The following is a 16450-nucleotide window of genomic DNA, read 5'->3' on the forward strand; positions in this document are numbered from 1 at the left end:
TGAGCCCGCGGCGAGGGGCGGTCGCGCTTTGTCTGCCGCGGGCGGCGAGGCCGGGCACTCGGGGGGCTTCCCGCCCGTGCGGGCGGCGTCCTGTCACCCGCCGCCTCCCGGCCCCAGCCCCGGGCGAGGGGACACCCGCAGGTTTCACCACAACTTTCTCCATGCCGCTGCAGCGGGCAGGTGTCGCGGCTTTCAGGACGCAAGGAGGGGTGGCCACGGCGCGTGCCCCCCTCTCGCCGCACGCCCTTTCGTGCCTGCGCTGGGCACAATGGGGGCACTTTGGGGTCCGCTATAAAACCCTGGCCGCAGACAAAGGCGCCAGGTAGCCTTTACTCGGCGCGTCGTCCGTCCCGACTCTCTCTGCTCGGGACTCGTCTTGGCCAGACGCAAACGGGCGGGAACGGCGCTGCCTTGTCGCCACTGGCATTCGGTTGCGTCCCTGGATGTGAATGCAGTGTTTTTCTTTTTTCGGGACTTGGCGGTCTCCCAGGGCGGCAAGGGTGGTCTCAGGAAAAGTTGGTGAAGCGTCCGTTCGTAGGATGGTGGAAGTCAGACTTCGGCGTCGTGACTTTTTTCCCTCAAAAATGACTCTCTTCCATTTTCTTGTAGGCGTAACGTTCCAGTTCTCTTTCCGATTGCGACGCGGAAGTCCTGAAGTGAGGTAAGATGTGCTTTGACAGCTTTCCAGCTTTGCTGGGCTTGCCCCGGGAGTGGTGGTGGGATCTGTTGGGAAGTGTGGATCAGTTCCTAATGGGATCTGTTGTTTCTTTCAGTTTTAAGAAAACTAATATTGGATCAAAGAGAAGCAGTTCATATCAGAAACGTGTATGCTATGGTTAGCTGGTTACTCTCCTCCGAGAATCTGTTTTCCCACGGTGTGAAACTTGTGCAGCATCGGGATAAGGGATAACGACTCTATGGATATACAGAAGTCTTCACCATGGTAAAACTCGCCAACCCGCTGTATACTGAGTGGATTTTGGAGGCGATTAAAAAGGTCAAGAAGCAAAAACAACGCCCTTCAGAGGAGAGGATATGCAATGCGGTGTCTTCATCCCATGGTTTGGACCGTAAAACTGTTTTGGAACAACTAGAATTAAGCGTTAAAGATGGGACTATTTTAAAAGTCTCCAACAAGGGTCTCAATTCCTACAAGGATCCCGATAATCCGGGGAGAATAGCACTTCCGAAGCCTCGAAACCATGGAAAGTTGGATGGTAAACCAAATGTGGACTGGAATAAACTGATCAAACGGGCGATCGAGGGCTTGGCGGAGTCCAGTGGCTCGTCCTTGAAAAACATAGAGCGCTTTTTGAAAAGTCAGAAGGATGTGTCTGCGTTGTTTGGAGGTAGCGCTGCTTCCGCTTTTCACCAGCAATTGCGACTAGCTGTCAAGCGTGCTGTTGGCCATGGCAGACTCCTTAAAGATGGACCTCTCTACCAGCTCAACACTAAAGCGGTCGCTAATGCTGACGGGAAGGAAAGCTGCGAGTCTCTTTCCTGTCTGCCACCTGTGTCGCTTCTTCCCCATGAGAAGGATAAGGTAAGGACCTCGGAGCTGACGAAATAGGGTGGTAAAGGCTCCGATTTTGAGGTCAGTATTTTGTTGTGAATCAGATAAGTTGGAAATGGTCTGGGTCCTGTGGTGAATCTTTAAGTGGATGAAGGTTTCTTTTTCTTTCACATGCTTCTGAAAGTGCTTGAAAATGATCTTGTTCCGTTCACTTTCAGGCTCGGTGCAGTGGAGTTTGTAGTCTCTTTCAAAAAGCACCACGGTCTTTTCGTTTTCTTTAATTTTATAAATACGAGTCCTTAGTGCCTCTCGGATTACTTTGACACTTCAGGCAGAGCACTTGGCTGTGGCCTAGCCAGATCTGAGGCTTTGAAGGATATATAGATATATTTTCTAATATTCATTTTCTATCACTTTTTGCCATTAGTGAAGATCCACATAGGGTTATGATGGTAAAATCATGTAGACCACAGCGTTGCCCTTTGCAGGACAAAAGAATACAGGCCTATGCTGAGCACCTTTCAGTGACACTACAGGTAAAAAGACAGCAGCTTCTTCATACAGTTGCTTGGTTATCGCTTTGAGCATTATTAAGCCTGTAGTTTTTGTTTCCAGAGCAGCGTAATCAAACTTTTTTGTGAAAAGACCTAATGCTGATAGGAATGGAACTGGTGGTGGTAGCAGTAGGAAAATACCATTAAATAAAATCTTGATGTTAACACAACCTGAGAGCAAGACTAGTCATTAGAAATAGCTTTACACCCATTCTGTAGTACCCACCCATTCATTTAGTCTGATCATTACAAGAGGGCATCCTTACGATGAGGTGAGATATGAGAAATCCTGTCCCTTTCTGTACTCCCTGGGTATGGTTCTGTGCAAAACAGCAATTTAAAATTTTAATCAAGATTTGAAGGGGGGGGTGTGCATGTTTGTGCGCACACATCCCCATTCACCTTAAGCATCAGGTATTGTTGCATTTCCTGGTAGCTACTCAGATTTGGAAGGAAATCCTTGAATATTCAAAACATGTAACGAGTATTAGAAATATAGTGTCCTGTGTTGAGTCATTTCTTCTGTGACCCTAGCCCTGTTTGTAAAATGTAAGCTCACTTAGTTGTTTACTGTCATGTTAAAATATCTTCACTGTCCTGCTAGTTCTAATTTGGCTGCATCTCAGAAAGGAGAGCTGGAAGATACCTTGAGGTCACCTAGTCTAGTAGTTTTCAACCTTCCTTCATTTGCGCAGATCCCTTAAAAAAAAAAAAAAAAAAAAATGCACATGGAGGTGCGGACCCCTTCGAATTGTAAGTGTGGGTATTCGCATACCATTGATTGATCATAATCATCTTTCACAAACCCCTTAGACAGTCTGTGGACCCCCGGGGGTCTGCGGACCACAGGTTGAAAACCACTGACTTAGTTTATCCCCCTGCCCCAAGGCAGGGTCAGCTACACACAAACTCTTTCTGACAGGTATTTATCAAACCTATTCTTGAGAAGTCTCCAGCGACCGAGGTTCTGTAACATCTCATGACATAAAGCCACAAGGAACTTGGATCACTGGGAGGGATGTACCTGCAGTGTGCAACAAAGGCAGGGCGATCAACTTACGGACTGATTAATTGCAGGGACAACAAATGCTGTAGTAGCAATCCTGCTTTAAATGTAGTTTACCTCAATTTTAGTGTCTGACAGATGCTTTGGTTCCTTTGCTCTGGTATTTTTGTTTTAATGAAGCTGGTGTACCCTAAAGATATTGATTGCTAGCACTGGATGCTTGAGTTACTTTATCCCCAGAACAAGTGCAGGCTGTGTGGGGTTTTCCAGGCAGACCTTCCTTTGATTGATGTGGTGGGTCAATCTCTAAGGGTGAGGAAGTTCACTCTCCATATCTAGGTCAGGTTATGGGCTTGCTGCAGAAACTGCCAACAGGTGTACTGCTCGTTAGACTCTGTTGTGATTTGTCAGATGTGAAGACCTGTATGGGGTTAGGAACTGTGCCAAGTTTGAGCCATAGTTTTGTTTGCAAGGACCATTTTGGTAACTCACCTTTGCTGTTTTTGGGGAGATTTTGTAACACTTATGCACATGATTTAATACATTGCTTGAGTTACCCACTTGTTTTGTCCTGCTGAAATCATAGGAACTCTTCTTCTAGGGTACCATTCCACCAGCATGTTTTGGTATTGTGACAAAAATATAATTCTAACAACTCTTCACAACATATGAACTTGGAAAAAAAAGTCAATCTTGTGTAGCTAGCTGTAAAAGATGTTGCCTTGCTTTCCCTTTTGCTGCTTTCTCCTAAGTGTGCATTGTGAAAAAGGCTGTTAAAGAGCTTTTGTAGATTTTTCAGATATGGGCAACCAGATTTAGGATCCTAAATCGGTACTTGGTCAAGAATTTTCATTTCTGCTCAGAAGAACTTTTACAGTCTTTGCTCTCTCCTACACCTGATGAAGGGTGAGTGCACCCAAAAGCTTGCAAATGAATAAAATAATTTGTTTGCAGATAACTAGTTGGTCTAATAAAAATATATATATATATATCACATCTTCCACGAGTTTTGATTCCTTTTACCTCTAGACCAATCTGGCTACAGCCTGGACACCTGGTCATGTAAGAAACCTTATCGGGTTTTCAGATGTGCTGAGCAACAGTAGGTTCCACTGAAGTCAGCGGGGACTTTGTGTACTCAGCACCTCTGACAAGCATTTGACCTTTTTTTTTGAGTACCAGTGTTGGCACTGTTGTAAAAACTTTGTCCAGACATCTTTGCATTTCTTATAACATAAAAAGGAAATTTTAAAACCTAAGGCCAAAAGCAAAATGTTTTTAAAAAAAAATACATATCCTGCTTTTCTCATCCTGGACAAAGGCACTAGAAACTTTCTGCTGTTCACAGTTCAGTTTCACTTCCAAGTTCTCATGTTCTAGAATATATCTGTAGTTGGTTTGAAAGCATCTTGTAGACTATTCTCTATAAAATAGTTTCTATCAGTAGTTAAAGAAGTAAAACCACTGAGTCTCAGTAGCTTATATAAAAAGTTGCTTTTCTTTTTTGCAAAACTGAAAATACTAACTCTTTACCATGTTACGGCATTCGTTCTTTGGACAAAGACAACAACTTGGGCTCACAGATTCATGCAGTTGAGAAGCCCTCCTCTGTGAAGTCTGTGTAGGTCCAGAAATATCACTGAGATTTTGTCAGTGGACACAATTCAGCCTTAAGGGTTGGGTACCTTTATGTGGTGATGGTTACTGAATAGGGAGCTAGAGTTATTTTTAGTTCTGAAGTGCTTTGCCTACCCTCTTTCCTTTTGCAGATGGAAGGCATGGCCGCCTCTCTCTTTGCTTCTTTATACTTTGACTGGACCTTTTCTCTAAAGCTCAAGGCTTGTTTTACTTCCCATATGGCATCTAGCACTGAGTTCTGGGCCTTGGTTTTGGCTCAGTTTGTCTGTATGGCAGGTGGCTGGCTACACTAGAGCTCCATAATCGTTAGTTGCTTTGGTGAGAGCAGGGGAAAGGATGAGGGCAAAATAAGAGATGGCTAAATTAATTTCAGTATGTTGAATCAGGAGGGCCTTCCTTTTATTTGTGGAGAAGAACAATTCTCTAAGTGATCTAGTGAGAATGGTGTGCAAAGTCTAGATGAGGCTGGAATCCTCCCTTCCCATGTTCAATAGAGCCGAGGAAGTGCAGATTTCAAACATCTTGCATTGAGTCAGTCAAGTAGCCCAAGGTGGTGGGAGTGGAGCAGAGGGCACTTGCTTGGCACCGGGTGGAGCCAATGTCCTTCCCACTTCCGGGACTGAGTTATCCTATGAGGAGGTGGCTCTAGAAGCATGCAATTTTTGTGATTACAGTTTGGTTGTTAGCACTCTGGTTAAAATATTTTTAAAGCTTTTACAAATGGCTAATGGGTATGCTTTTCATTCTGCTCAGAAAGCAGATCCGTAGGGATTTTTATCATGTTTGTTTTCTGAAAGGTTTGTTCAGCACTGACAGTTGTTAGAGGAATAGGTTTGTTCTTTCAAATTCCCTCCCAATTATTAGCCGAGTTGACGTGGTTCTAAGTCACGTTCCTTTTTTGAGCACTTTGGAGCGCAGAGATCAAGGTGACAGATGGTACATACGTCTTCCCAGTCTTCCAAAATGTAAAAACTTGTTCTGTCTCCAGTACAAGAAACAGAAACAAGAATTTACTTTCAGCTTATTAGGGTGTGGCCAGGCCTGGAAGGGCTTCAGCAGTAAGTATGGGGAAAGGAATTTGGAGAGCATCTGGCTGAAACTTTCTTGGATAGTTGGTTCTTGGTTGACATAGCTGTGTTTGTTGCGACCTGATTTTTCTGTCCGTACTGCCTGCCACATCCCTGTACACCTGTATAGTAACAACATGATTTGTTCTCTCAGCTATAGGAAAAGTTGCTCTCAATTATCTGGTGGTAAAAGTGGCACTTTTTGTAGGACTGCTGATTTGATGGGATCTGTAGTTAATATATGTGTTTTTGAAGTGTGGAAAGTACAATGTTTCATATTTAAGCAAGATCATGCATGAAGTGTGTGGTATCTGCCATATTTAACTCCCTTTACAGGTGGATGGTAGCTTTTGGAGACGTTCGCAGTGGTTTGGAAAGAGGGTGGCAGTGTTTCAAGAGTCTGTCCTGACGGCTGACATTTCAAAGCAAGCATTTTTGTGATTCTCAGTTCTTTTCTTGCCAAACAACTGAACTGAACTGCTTGAACTGGTAGAGCCACTCAGTTAGCTGGAGAGGTCCTGATTTAAGGCACTTCTGCAACCGATCCCTTTGTCACAATAACAATCCTTATTTGTACAGCCCTGTTGCCTAGCAGTCCCAGACTTACTGTCCTAGCGTGGTGTGAACACTTCAGTAAAAACCTTGCTCTGAGGATTTTCAACTGAAGTATAAAACAAAACAGTAACGGTACACAACAGACAGATAACATAGTAATTGTAATACTGCAATTATTATTTTAATTGGTATGCTGTGACCACTGCTTGCTATTTGCTAACTTTTTTGACACTGCACTTTGCTAGGAACCATGGACAGAAGTACTCTGTACATAACTCCAAGGTGTTGAGACATCTACCAGACACCTAACACTACTACACCTAAAATGCATCTCCACCGTGGCTGTTTGGCATGATCTGTAAATTGCCACCCATGGGGGAGGGACCAGAGATCATAGATGGAAGTTGAACACAAGGGAAGCCACAATCGTAGATCTTAGTTTAGACAAGACCTTAGTTAGCAGTGAATAAAGATTAGGGGATGACAAAGCTTAGCATGCTGCAAATAGTCCTGGAACAGTGCATGACTTCATTATTGTGGTGTTAAGATTGCACAAGTCTAAAAAAGATAAATGCAGGTTATGATTATTATAGTATCTGTAAGTCTGCCACATGGCAGACCATCCATACTTTAATACTTATTGGTCATAAATGAATGTAATAACCTACGCATTTAACAAACACTGGGAATCAGATTTACTTTTTATGTACAACATGTCCGTAATTTTTGCCATGTAAATGTCATACACAAGGCTGTACTTTTCATCTTTTATGTGATCCAGTAATGGGGTGTTCCTGTTTTGTAGACAGTTGAGCTGATACACAGGGTTATGCTACAAGGGCCCAGGCGTGTTTTACTAAAGTTTAGGATTCTCCAGGAATCATGAAGAAACTGGAAGCTGTCTCCCTAAAAAGCTGACCAGATTTAACATAGGGTAAACTGGTTTGTTCTGATGTGTAGTGCTGCTGAGCAGAGGGAAGAGTTCTTTCCTGGTGACCTAGTGCCATAAGCTGTAAAGATGTGCAGTGGGAGAGACTGGATGTTGCAGATGGGGAACCTTTTTCTCTTCCAGGAGCTTTGGGTCTGCAGAACTCTCTTAATAGTAAAGGATGTAGAGAGATTTCAGCTAACTGAAAAGAAGGCTGGAGTAGCTAGTGAGGCTGGGCACTAGCAGCATGGTCTGAAATTTTCTGAGAGCATGACTGGAACAATTTTAAAGACCAGCTGGAAGAGCCAGTACTTCTTGCATTCATTAGTCCCATTTTCTGTTTTCCTTGGGTCTGCTTTTTGTGTCATCTAAAAGCAGAAAGTCCTGCATTAATCTATAAGTATTTAAACTCTGTCCTTCAGGACATCTTACGGTATAGAGCTCTACAGCAAATGTTGCTGGCTCCAAAAAGGAGGGGAGAGGGTTTTTTTTCCCCCTAAATAGTATAATGGGAGAAGTATTTATTTAGTTCAGTAATGATCCAGTTGCTGTAAGGAACAGAACAGATCAGATACAGCTGCACAAAATTAGGAAGTAAGCAGGTAACTATTTATATCTATAACACAATAAGATTGTCATTTGAATTGGACAGACATGCATGCACACACCAGCCTTCATGGCTTGCCTTTGCAGCTCTCCTGTCCTACCGCAGGTCTTGCAGACATGCCTTAGCTGCCATACTGTGTTCAGCAGAGACAAAGCCAAATTTCATTTATCCAGTGAGAGCATTCACTTGTCAAAGACGGCATTGTGGACAGTTGGAGGGCCTTTATCCATATGATAACTAATGCTTCTGTGGCTGTACTAAAGAATATGTTAAGTGAATGCCTGTTAGTTCAATGCCTTGTGTCCAAAAGCAATTCCATTGCTAGCAAGTGAAGTTGTTTGGTGTGTTTTGGGTAGCGATAGGATCTGTGGGGTGCACAAAGGATCTGCAGCAACCACAGTGGTGTAATTAGATTCAAAGAGAGTTCAGCCTTGTGCTGGCGTTAGCTCCCAGCTGGAGCAGGATTAGGATTCACTCTGTTCCAGCTGGTTCCTTGGAGAGGGAAGACTGTTCTCCTTTGACAGGAAAGTCATGGCTCCTAACAGATGGCCTCCATCTGCACAGTGTGTAACTCTGGAAACCCAAGTGCCAGAAAATTACTCTGAACTTGATTCGCTTGATTAGTGAACAGGTGAAGCGCTACCTAATAATGCAGCAGTATTAAATGGGGCAGAAATGGCATCCATTCTTGGGTTTCCATGATAGTGACAGGAGATGATACACTGGGAAGGCAGCATGGTCTTTTAGAGGTGGGGGGTAGTCTTAGACAAAGAAATGACACAGTCTGGAATACCGGGGTGTGTTTTGGCAGGGGACAAAGCAACAAGAGGTAAGTGAGTCCATGGGAAGTGGCGGGAGTGTGGTTGTGATGATGTATTTACAGTAATGGTGTGTTTTAAGAACCACATTTTTCCCCATGTACTGACAGTTGTTTGAAGTTGGGTGCAGGATACCAGCTCTCAGTGAAATGAGATTGGCCCAGTGTGTTGGCTAGCACCCTGCTGTGAGTGTTTTCTGTTCAAGTGGCTCTTGGCCGATGTGGACTGACACATCCCTGAAGTGCAATTAAGAAAGGAACCTTATTTATCATACAGAGGTTTAAAATATGGACAGACTGGAAGAGTGGATTCTGGAGCACACTAAGTACACAATAGCGTAGTTCTGGCTTTTTGTTACATAACGAGAGAGACAGCAAGTTATTCCCTCTCTTCTACCCTCCCTGCCCAGAAAAGCTACTATCAGCCCACAACTTTGATCTTTCCACTTGCATACTTTACATGTCATAGATGTGGTAGAATTGAGATGATTAAGGATAGTGTAAATTTTGAATGAAATATTGGCCTATTACCCAAAAGATGGGGTCTGAATTATTAAAAATACACTAGTGCGGGCAGTAGAAAATCTGACCATACATATCTTATGTGTGACAGAAGACTGTAGATTCTTTTGGCCTCTGTTCTCTGTGCAGAGGAGGTGGGAAGGTGTATATTATTGCTCTTTTCTCCTCTAAAGGATCAAGAATTAAGTTTGACCTAGAGAGTAGTTATAGGGAGTGTCTGCCTCCATTGTGTGTAGAGTGTTCTTAGCTTTTATTTTCCGGATCTGGAGACTACAGCAGAACTCCTTGTCTCCCTAAAGATCTTGCAGGATACATGAATCCCATGTTGCTTCTCTTGTAGGGTGAGATGTAGGAGTGGTGAGAATTCAGCACCTGCCTTGTTATCGTAAGATCCATCCATCTTTTAAGATGCCAGTACCATCCTTATACAGATGATCCTGTAGGCTAAATTTTTTTTTAAGTTTCTAGATGGTGTAGAAGTATACAGAACATCTTGGCACAAACAGTACTCAATCATCTAGGCTTGCTTAGCTTTCTAAACTTTTTCATTTCACCATACCAAAAGAATGGGACATAATTATGTATCTCACCATATAACTGAATGCAACAAGACGGGTTACTTGAGAGGCTAGACTTAGTCCCATGTTTTCTGACTTGCTGTTCTTGGTTCTGTCACTGATGCATTGTGACTTTGGGCAAGTTATTCTACAGTTCTGTCTGTTTACTCATCTTTAAAATGGGTGTAACATCAGACTCCTAGAGTGGGATCTTAGTGGTTTGCACTGGCTTTTTTTGAAACGGCTTTAAAGGATATTCGGCACTGCTAGGCACTTGGTTTCTTAGTCTTCAATACTTATCTCTAAGTGTTTAGTATTGAGGACCTATGGATGAAGACTTCGTGTCCTAACTTGCTTAGGCTTGTAGTGAACTCCCTGAAGGAGTATGTGAAAAAAGAAGGGGAAGGTTACTTCTAAAATTGTACTGGTAGGTTTCAGGAAGCAGTAGCCATTAAGAGATGCACAGAAGGGATAAAGTGTTACCAGAGTTATTGCTAGACTGCATATCGGAAACAGAAGATCTGTCTTTGATATCTGAACGTGTTACAGTATTGTATATTCTCTTAATCGCCTGTCAGTGAAGATGTGGTAATTACTGTAGCTTGTCTCATACTCAGCACAATTTCTTCACCTGCCTTTAGGCTTGCAAAGTATCTGTATGTGCTCCATCTCCCCGCAGGAAACCTGTTTGTTGGAAGGGACCAATCTGTATGTCTGAGCCTTGTCCAGACTTATTGTTAAGGTCTTCAAGAGACTGCTGATGTAGGAATGATCTGTTCTTGTGCAGGCTGTACAGGGGGTGGCAAAAGAACAGCACTGATAACTTTGTGCTGCATTTGACTGTGGATCAAGAACATATTAATAAAGACGATGGATCAAAAACATGGGAGTTTGCTAACTCTTGCTGTGAAAGATCATTAGAATCTGTTTCTAGTGGCTTTTGGTAGGGGAGAGTTGTGCTGCTTTTGTTTTTTTGTTTCCCTAGTTACACTGGTTAGTAGAGTTCTTAAAGAAGGAGCAGGGCTGCATTACAGCTTCGCTTGTGTGGTTAGGTTGAGTAAGTGGAGAAATAGCAATTCCAAATTTTAAATTTATATCCCTCAAATAAAGATGCGGTGAATTCAGATTCATTTAAATGCTGTATAGCTACTCAGCTGTCTGACAAAGAACGTATGTTTATGTAGGCCTCTGCACCACATCAGATGTTCCTGTGCTACTGGAAGTTCAGATTCAGATCTCACCACAGTGCTATCTCGTTTTTTCAGAGAAAGGGCTATTATTATTCCAACTCAGTAATAGCCCCCAAAATGATGACTATTCTCTTGGCACAAAACCATAAGATGCCTTATTAGAAAACAAAAAAGCAATCACTTATTTGCCCTCATTCAAAGACATGTCTAAAACTTGATTTTTTTCCATTAGAAAATCCATTTTTTTGTTTATTTGCTATTTCAGCCTCAAACTAATTCCCACAGGTTCTTCGTTCAGTCAACATAACCACTGCATTGAGTTTGGGTTGGATGTGTTGTGCTACTAAACTGCCTCTCTCATCTCAGGCACACCAGTATGTGCAGCCATTCAGATGTTTTCTTCATTGCAGCATTTGCTCTTTTTCCCCTAAACAGGGGCTAAAGCAGACATTTTCAACAGAGTGACCAAACTTGTTGTCTGTAGGCTAAGTAAGGACACGCTGTCTGTTTGTACAGTGTCCTTAAATTGTTCTTATTTCTTTTATCCTCCTCTTGGAGCAAGCTCACCTATCTCCTGGTGAAACAATACCAGTCTGTTTCTGGCCACTGATCTCTGTTAACAGTCGGATGAGACTCGGAGGAAAAAAGCCCATTAAAAGGCAGGCATTAAATGTGGTGGTAAAATGGAGCCTTCCTTCAGGAACCCTTTAGAAATCTGTTAAGACACTTGCCTTGGCCACAAATATGTATCTTAAAACATTTTGGTGTGTTCAGTCCATGCTGGCATGTATTGCCTCTTGACAGTTGTCTGCAGAGTATCAAGAATGGTGACTTGGCATTCAGTAAGAGGAGAGAGGGTGGCTGATTCTGCAGATTATAAATGGCACCCAGTTCTGCCACAAACAAATCTTGTGAAATAGTATTCCAGATTATATTGAGCTGCTCGCTATAAGGCTTTTTTGCACTGCAGTTCTCAAACTACAGTAAATGTCATTAGTTCTGTTGTATAGATGAGCAAACTGGAAATTCAGAACTGAAGCGACTTTCCCAGTGTGCCACAGCAGGTTGCTGGCAGAACTGGGAATAGGATCCAGGTCTCTCGACTGCCTGCTGCAGTGCTCTGTATACTGAACTGTGTTGCCTTCCACACCAAATATTCTTCACGTGCTGTTGATTGCTGCTGGTTCCAGTTTTACCTTCCTACAGTTGCAGGCATCTGGGGCAGTTTCTGTAGGTCACTTTAAGCAGCACGTACCTCCTCAATGACATCCAGCATCATGAATCGGAACGAATGGGGTTATGGTTTAGTCCGCAGAAGCATTTTCTAGTAAATTAATAGACTCTCTAGCTGTGGCTTTCCTGCTACCATTCTCTTAACGGGTAGATCCTGGATTTAGAGCAGTGACTTGCACATTTTCTGACGGGGTGACGCAAAGCCCTATATATACATTGACACAACGTGATTCCAAATCTGTATCTGTAAGGTTTGAGTATTTCCTTCTGCTTCCTAGTTGCAGAACCATGTTGGTCCTTTTCCAAAACAGGATTATGTGTTCTGAACCTTCCTGCGCATGTGGGCATACGTGCAATAAAGGGATGGAAACAAGATTGTTTATCTGATGAGCATCTGATATCAGTAAAATGTCTGCAGGAAATGCAGCACATTCAGATAGCTGATAGTGACCTGCACTGCCAATGTGGTTCATGGATGTAGCTCAGGAGGCTTTTTTTCCTGTAGGTTTAGAGGATGGATATTTTTTTTCTTTCCCTCCATGAATTCTGGGAGTTGCCGAACTGAGTCATTGGCTGAAATTCAAGTCTTTAATTAAAGGCTTTTCTCCTTTCCAGAGGCAGTTCTCTTCTCTGCAGTTGTCTTCAGGAGGGGGGTGCAGTCTTTGAATCTTACAGCACGTTGGCTTTCTAGACATCCTTTGTATAGTAACAGCATGTGCTGAGGGGCTGGCAGCCTGTAAAACACTGTCGCTCTCTTTCACTCTGGCTCCCTCCCCTCTCTGGATCTGGTGACATTACATAGATAGATGTGCTTGCGAGAAAAACAGCAGAAGGAGTTGAATGTCTGCCAACAATCTCCAGCATGAAGCGGAGTTGGCTGCTTCCAGTCTTGTTTTCCCGGATCTCTCATTGTGTGCACGTATTCTTCACTTGCCAGGATTTTCTTTGCTGAACAAACACACCAGCAGCGAGAACTCTCCATCCTTACTATAATGCTGTCTTCGACACAGGCTGCTCACCCTCTTAATCGAGACTCGCTGTAACCCCCCCTAACATTCAAACTGTTTTTATAATGTGCAATATTAATAACAACAATTGGAGTTGATTGGGCTTATAAAAGTGCATTTTTAGTATTTGTTTCTAAGAGGTAACAGAAACGAAGTCCTCCGATTGTGAAAGAAAACTTCTTGCTGTGTACAAGCGATCCATCCTGCTGTCTTCCAAAGAGTGCAGATTTCATAGACCCTTAACTTAGAGGACGGTAGTCAAGGAGAAGGAGCTGGATGATAGCAAGAGAAGCACACAGATAAAGAAAGATGAGTCCAGGTTTTTAATAGTGCTGTGACTTTTTAAAAATTCTTTTGGAATAAGGTAAACTTCCTGCAGATGTAGGATGTATGAAATAGTCTGCTGCTGTGTTAAGAAAGTGCTAGGTCTCCTTTTTTCCAGCTAGTAGGTTGCTTTGATAAGTAACATAACAGGGTGGCCGAATTGGCTTATCCAATTATCCAGCATTGGCTGTTGGTTGACGACAAGTGTGCTGAGCAAACTCATTTTCAGTGAAGAGAGAGCTACTCCCTCCCCTCCAGGCTGCAGAAAAGAAATGATTATTTGGGGGAAACTATAATGTGTAAGTCAGTTATCCATTCCAATAACATTCATTATCCCAGAATTCATGGTTCCAATCTGATGAAGTACACTCACTGCAACATGCCTTGCACTATTCAACCATTATTGGATTAGACACTTGCCCTCTGAACTACACCTTTCTTCTTTGCCCCTGTTTACTCCAGGTGCCACATTCAGTCATCCTCTCAGTTTCTGAAATGTAGCTACACTAGTTAGTATGATGCATTGAAAACTTCAGGTAGTCAGAAACAAGTTTTCTTTTCTATTTTTTAAAAAAAAGAAAAAGCTTGTCTCAAAACTTATCCCCCTTTTGGCCTTTGTTAGGCCACACAGGCCAGACTCTTTCAGGCTTTTGCAGGATGGGCTCTGTCCTTTCCTTGAACACCCTAACAGCCGTTCTCTGAACACAGGTGACCAGAATGAGACGCTGTCTTACCAATTCCTTGTACACCAGCATTAGTACTTCCTTCTCTCTACTCAGAAAACATCCTGAGATTGCATCTGAGTTTTTCAAAACTGCATCCCACTACTGCCTGACAGTCATCGTGTGATCAACTGATAAAGCCTGAATTTTCTCTTCCTTGACAGTTTCCAACTGATGCACCATCAGCTTGGAGAAGACATTTTTGTAGCCCTCAGGTGCATGTCCTTGCACTGTGTAGTGCTGTATTTCTCCAGCCCTCAAGGTCATCTAGATCTTCCTGCACATTGCCTTAGTCTTTTCTGCACCGACTGTGCTCCAAGCTCGGTGTTGTCAGTAAATTTCATTCACGTGCTCCTACAGTTTGTGCCAGAGCCATTAGTGAAAACACGAAAGACCAATCCAAAATCCAGTCCTTGGAACTCCCTACATTTAGCATAAATTTGTCTGTCCCCTAGCCAGTTCCTTACCCTTCCTTTTACAAACCCTGTCGTCGTCAACTTAACTGACACTTCCCTTGTTGCAGAGTATTTTGCCAAAGCCCAGACAATGACACCTACTGCATTGCCCTTGTATAAGAAGTCAGTTTTCTCTTCAAAGAAAGCCACTGAACTCTCGGACTAAGTTCCCAAACTAGTTATCCTGATTGTTTTCAAACTTTTCCTTTGAAATCAAAAACCTTAGTTAGCAATTGAGTTCAAATTGAATCAATTTGCGGTCATTTTATCTAAGACCGTCTGTGACTACTTCTATAACATCCTCAGGACCACGAATCAAGTCTTCTGTATGTGACGCTTTAGTGTGCAAGAGAGAATGGGCATAAATTTAGTTCTGTGATTAGGTTTGCAGGCCTGGACCTCTGCATATGCACAGGCTAATTGGATGTTACTGGGTTATTGTACATGCTGTGGGGCTCATGCTCATGGAGCTGACTGCAGAGAGGGGTGTGACGTGGAACTCCACACATTATGCTTGTCACTTAATTCCCTCGCCTTTATGTGGTCTCTTTGAAACAGCCACGGGTAATCTCATCTCCAGTGGAAGCCAGAGTGCTGCAATGTTATTTTTGTGGGGCCTGTGATCCCACTTGTAAATGCTGCCAATATCACTTCAGATCATGACCAGTGGTTGGGGAATCGCTGCTTGACAGTGGAAGCATCAGGGATATAATTGCCTCTCTTGTCTGTAAATCACTTTGTACTCTCTTGGTGCTTTATGTTTCATTAAGTACAGCTCTTTCAAACTACTTTGGCATAATTCTTAAATATTAGCATAATACATATTAGAATCCTCAGAACCATAGACAGTGCTCATCTGCGGTTCCTTGTATCTTTATCTGGTACTGGCTGGATACTGCTCTGTTGCATATGCACGTTTTCTGGTGCTACAGTGAGTGAAGAGTCTGCTGGCTATTTAACTGCACCTCCACTTTCTTTTGACATTGTATAGAGTAGCGACCTGTTTCCATATCAGATGCATTAGCAGTTCATATTTCCAGGTGACAGCTTAGTGAGACTTGAACGTTCCTGTCTTTGAAGAGAAGATTGGAAATCCTTCAGGCATATTTTGAGGCATGTGAAATCATTCTTTTCTCATCTTAGTCCTATAGAAATGACACTTCACTAGACAGAAACCAATGAAGTTTTGTTGAGATATGTGAGAGAGTGAGACTTGGGTTTGCTGCAGAATAAGCTGTTGCACTTTTTAGATCAGTACTTTTGTCTCTGCTTTATTGTAACAAAGCAATTTTATGTTCAGAACAAATCCATGTGTGCACTTAAGTTGCTTAAGTTCTGCTTTTTGAGCTGTTGTTTTCCTGCCACCTTTGAAATTTGCTATCCTAATAAATAAATCACGTTTCACAACTTGGATGTCATTCTTGATCTGTTTTCTAGCTGTGTTGCTTCTGCAAAATAGGAGTTAACTCAAAAATTAAACACAAGAGCATTAGCAGCACTTTGGCTCCTCATTGTGCATGAGTCAGAAATCTGTAATATTGACTATGCAGGAATGTAACTATCAGTTTTACGTGTCGAGACACGGATGCCATCTGGTCAGTAAAACCTTGACAACTGGAGTCTAGTTATTCAATGCCATGTCCAGTTGTGTGCCTGTTGCCAAACATTGTTTCTGCAGTGTGTGGGTTTTTTTCCTTCCCTTATATGCCTTGCTTCTTTCTGATCAAGAAATCCCTTACTGTTTTGTGAGGTTTC

The 16450-nt window shown here is 42.7% G+C and overlaps 1 protein-coding gene across 2 annotated transcripts in view; it reads left to right on the forward strand.

Moving 5' to 3' along the window:
* The first annotated feature begins 584 nt into the window (after positions 1–584).
* Positions 585–16450, forward strand: part of KAT6A (lysine acetyltransferase 6A) — a 48059-nt gene continuing 32193 nt past the window's right edge. For both annotated transcript variants that reach the window (XM_019546043.1, XM_019546044.1), the window contains exons 1-2: positions 585–661; positions 774–1543. In XM_019546043.1, the coding sequence (XP_019401588.1) occupies positions 941–1543 (603 nt within the window). In that variant the 5' untranslated portion in view covers positions 585–661; positions 774–940. The remainder of the gene's footprint in view (positions 662–773; positions 1544–16450) is intronic.

Source organism: Crocodylus porosus, unplaced genomic scaffold, assembly GCF_001723895.1.
Source record: "Crocodylus porosus isolate Cpor-Errol unplaced genomic scaffold, CroPor_comp1, whole genome shotgun sequence".
Lineage (NCBI taxonomy): Eukaryota > Metazoa > Chordata > Crocodylia > Crocodylidae > Crocodylus > Crocodylus porosus.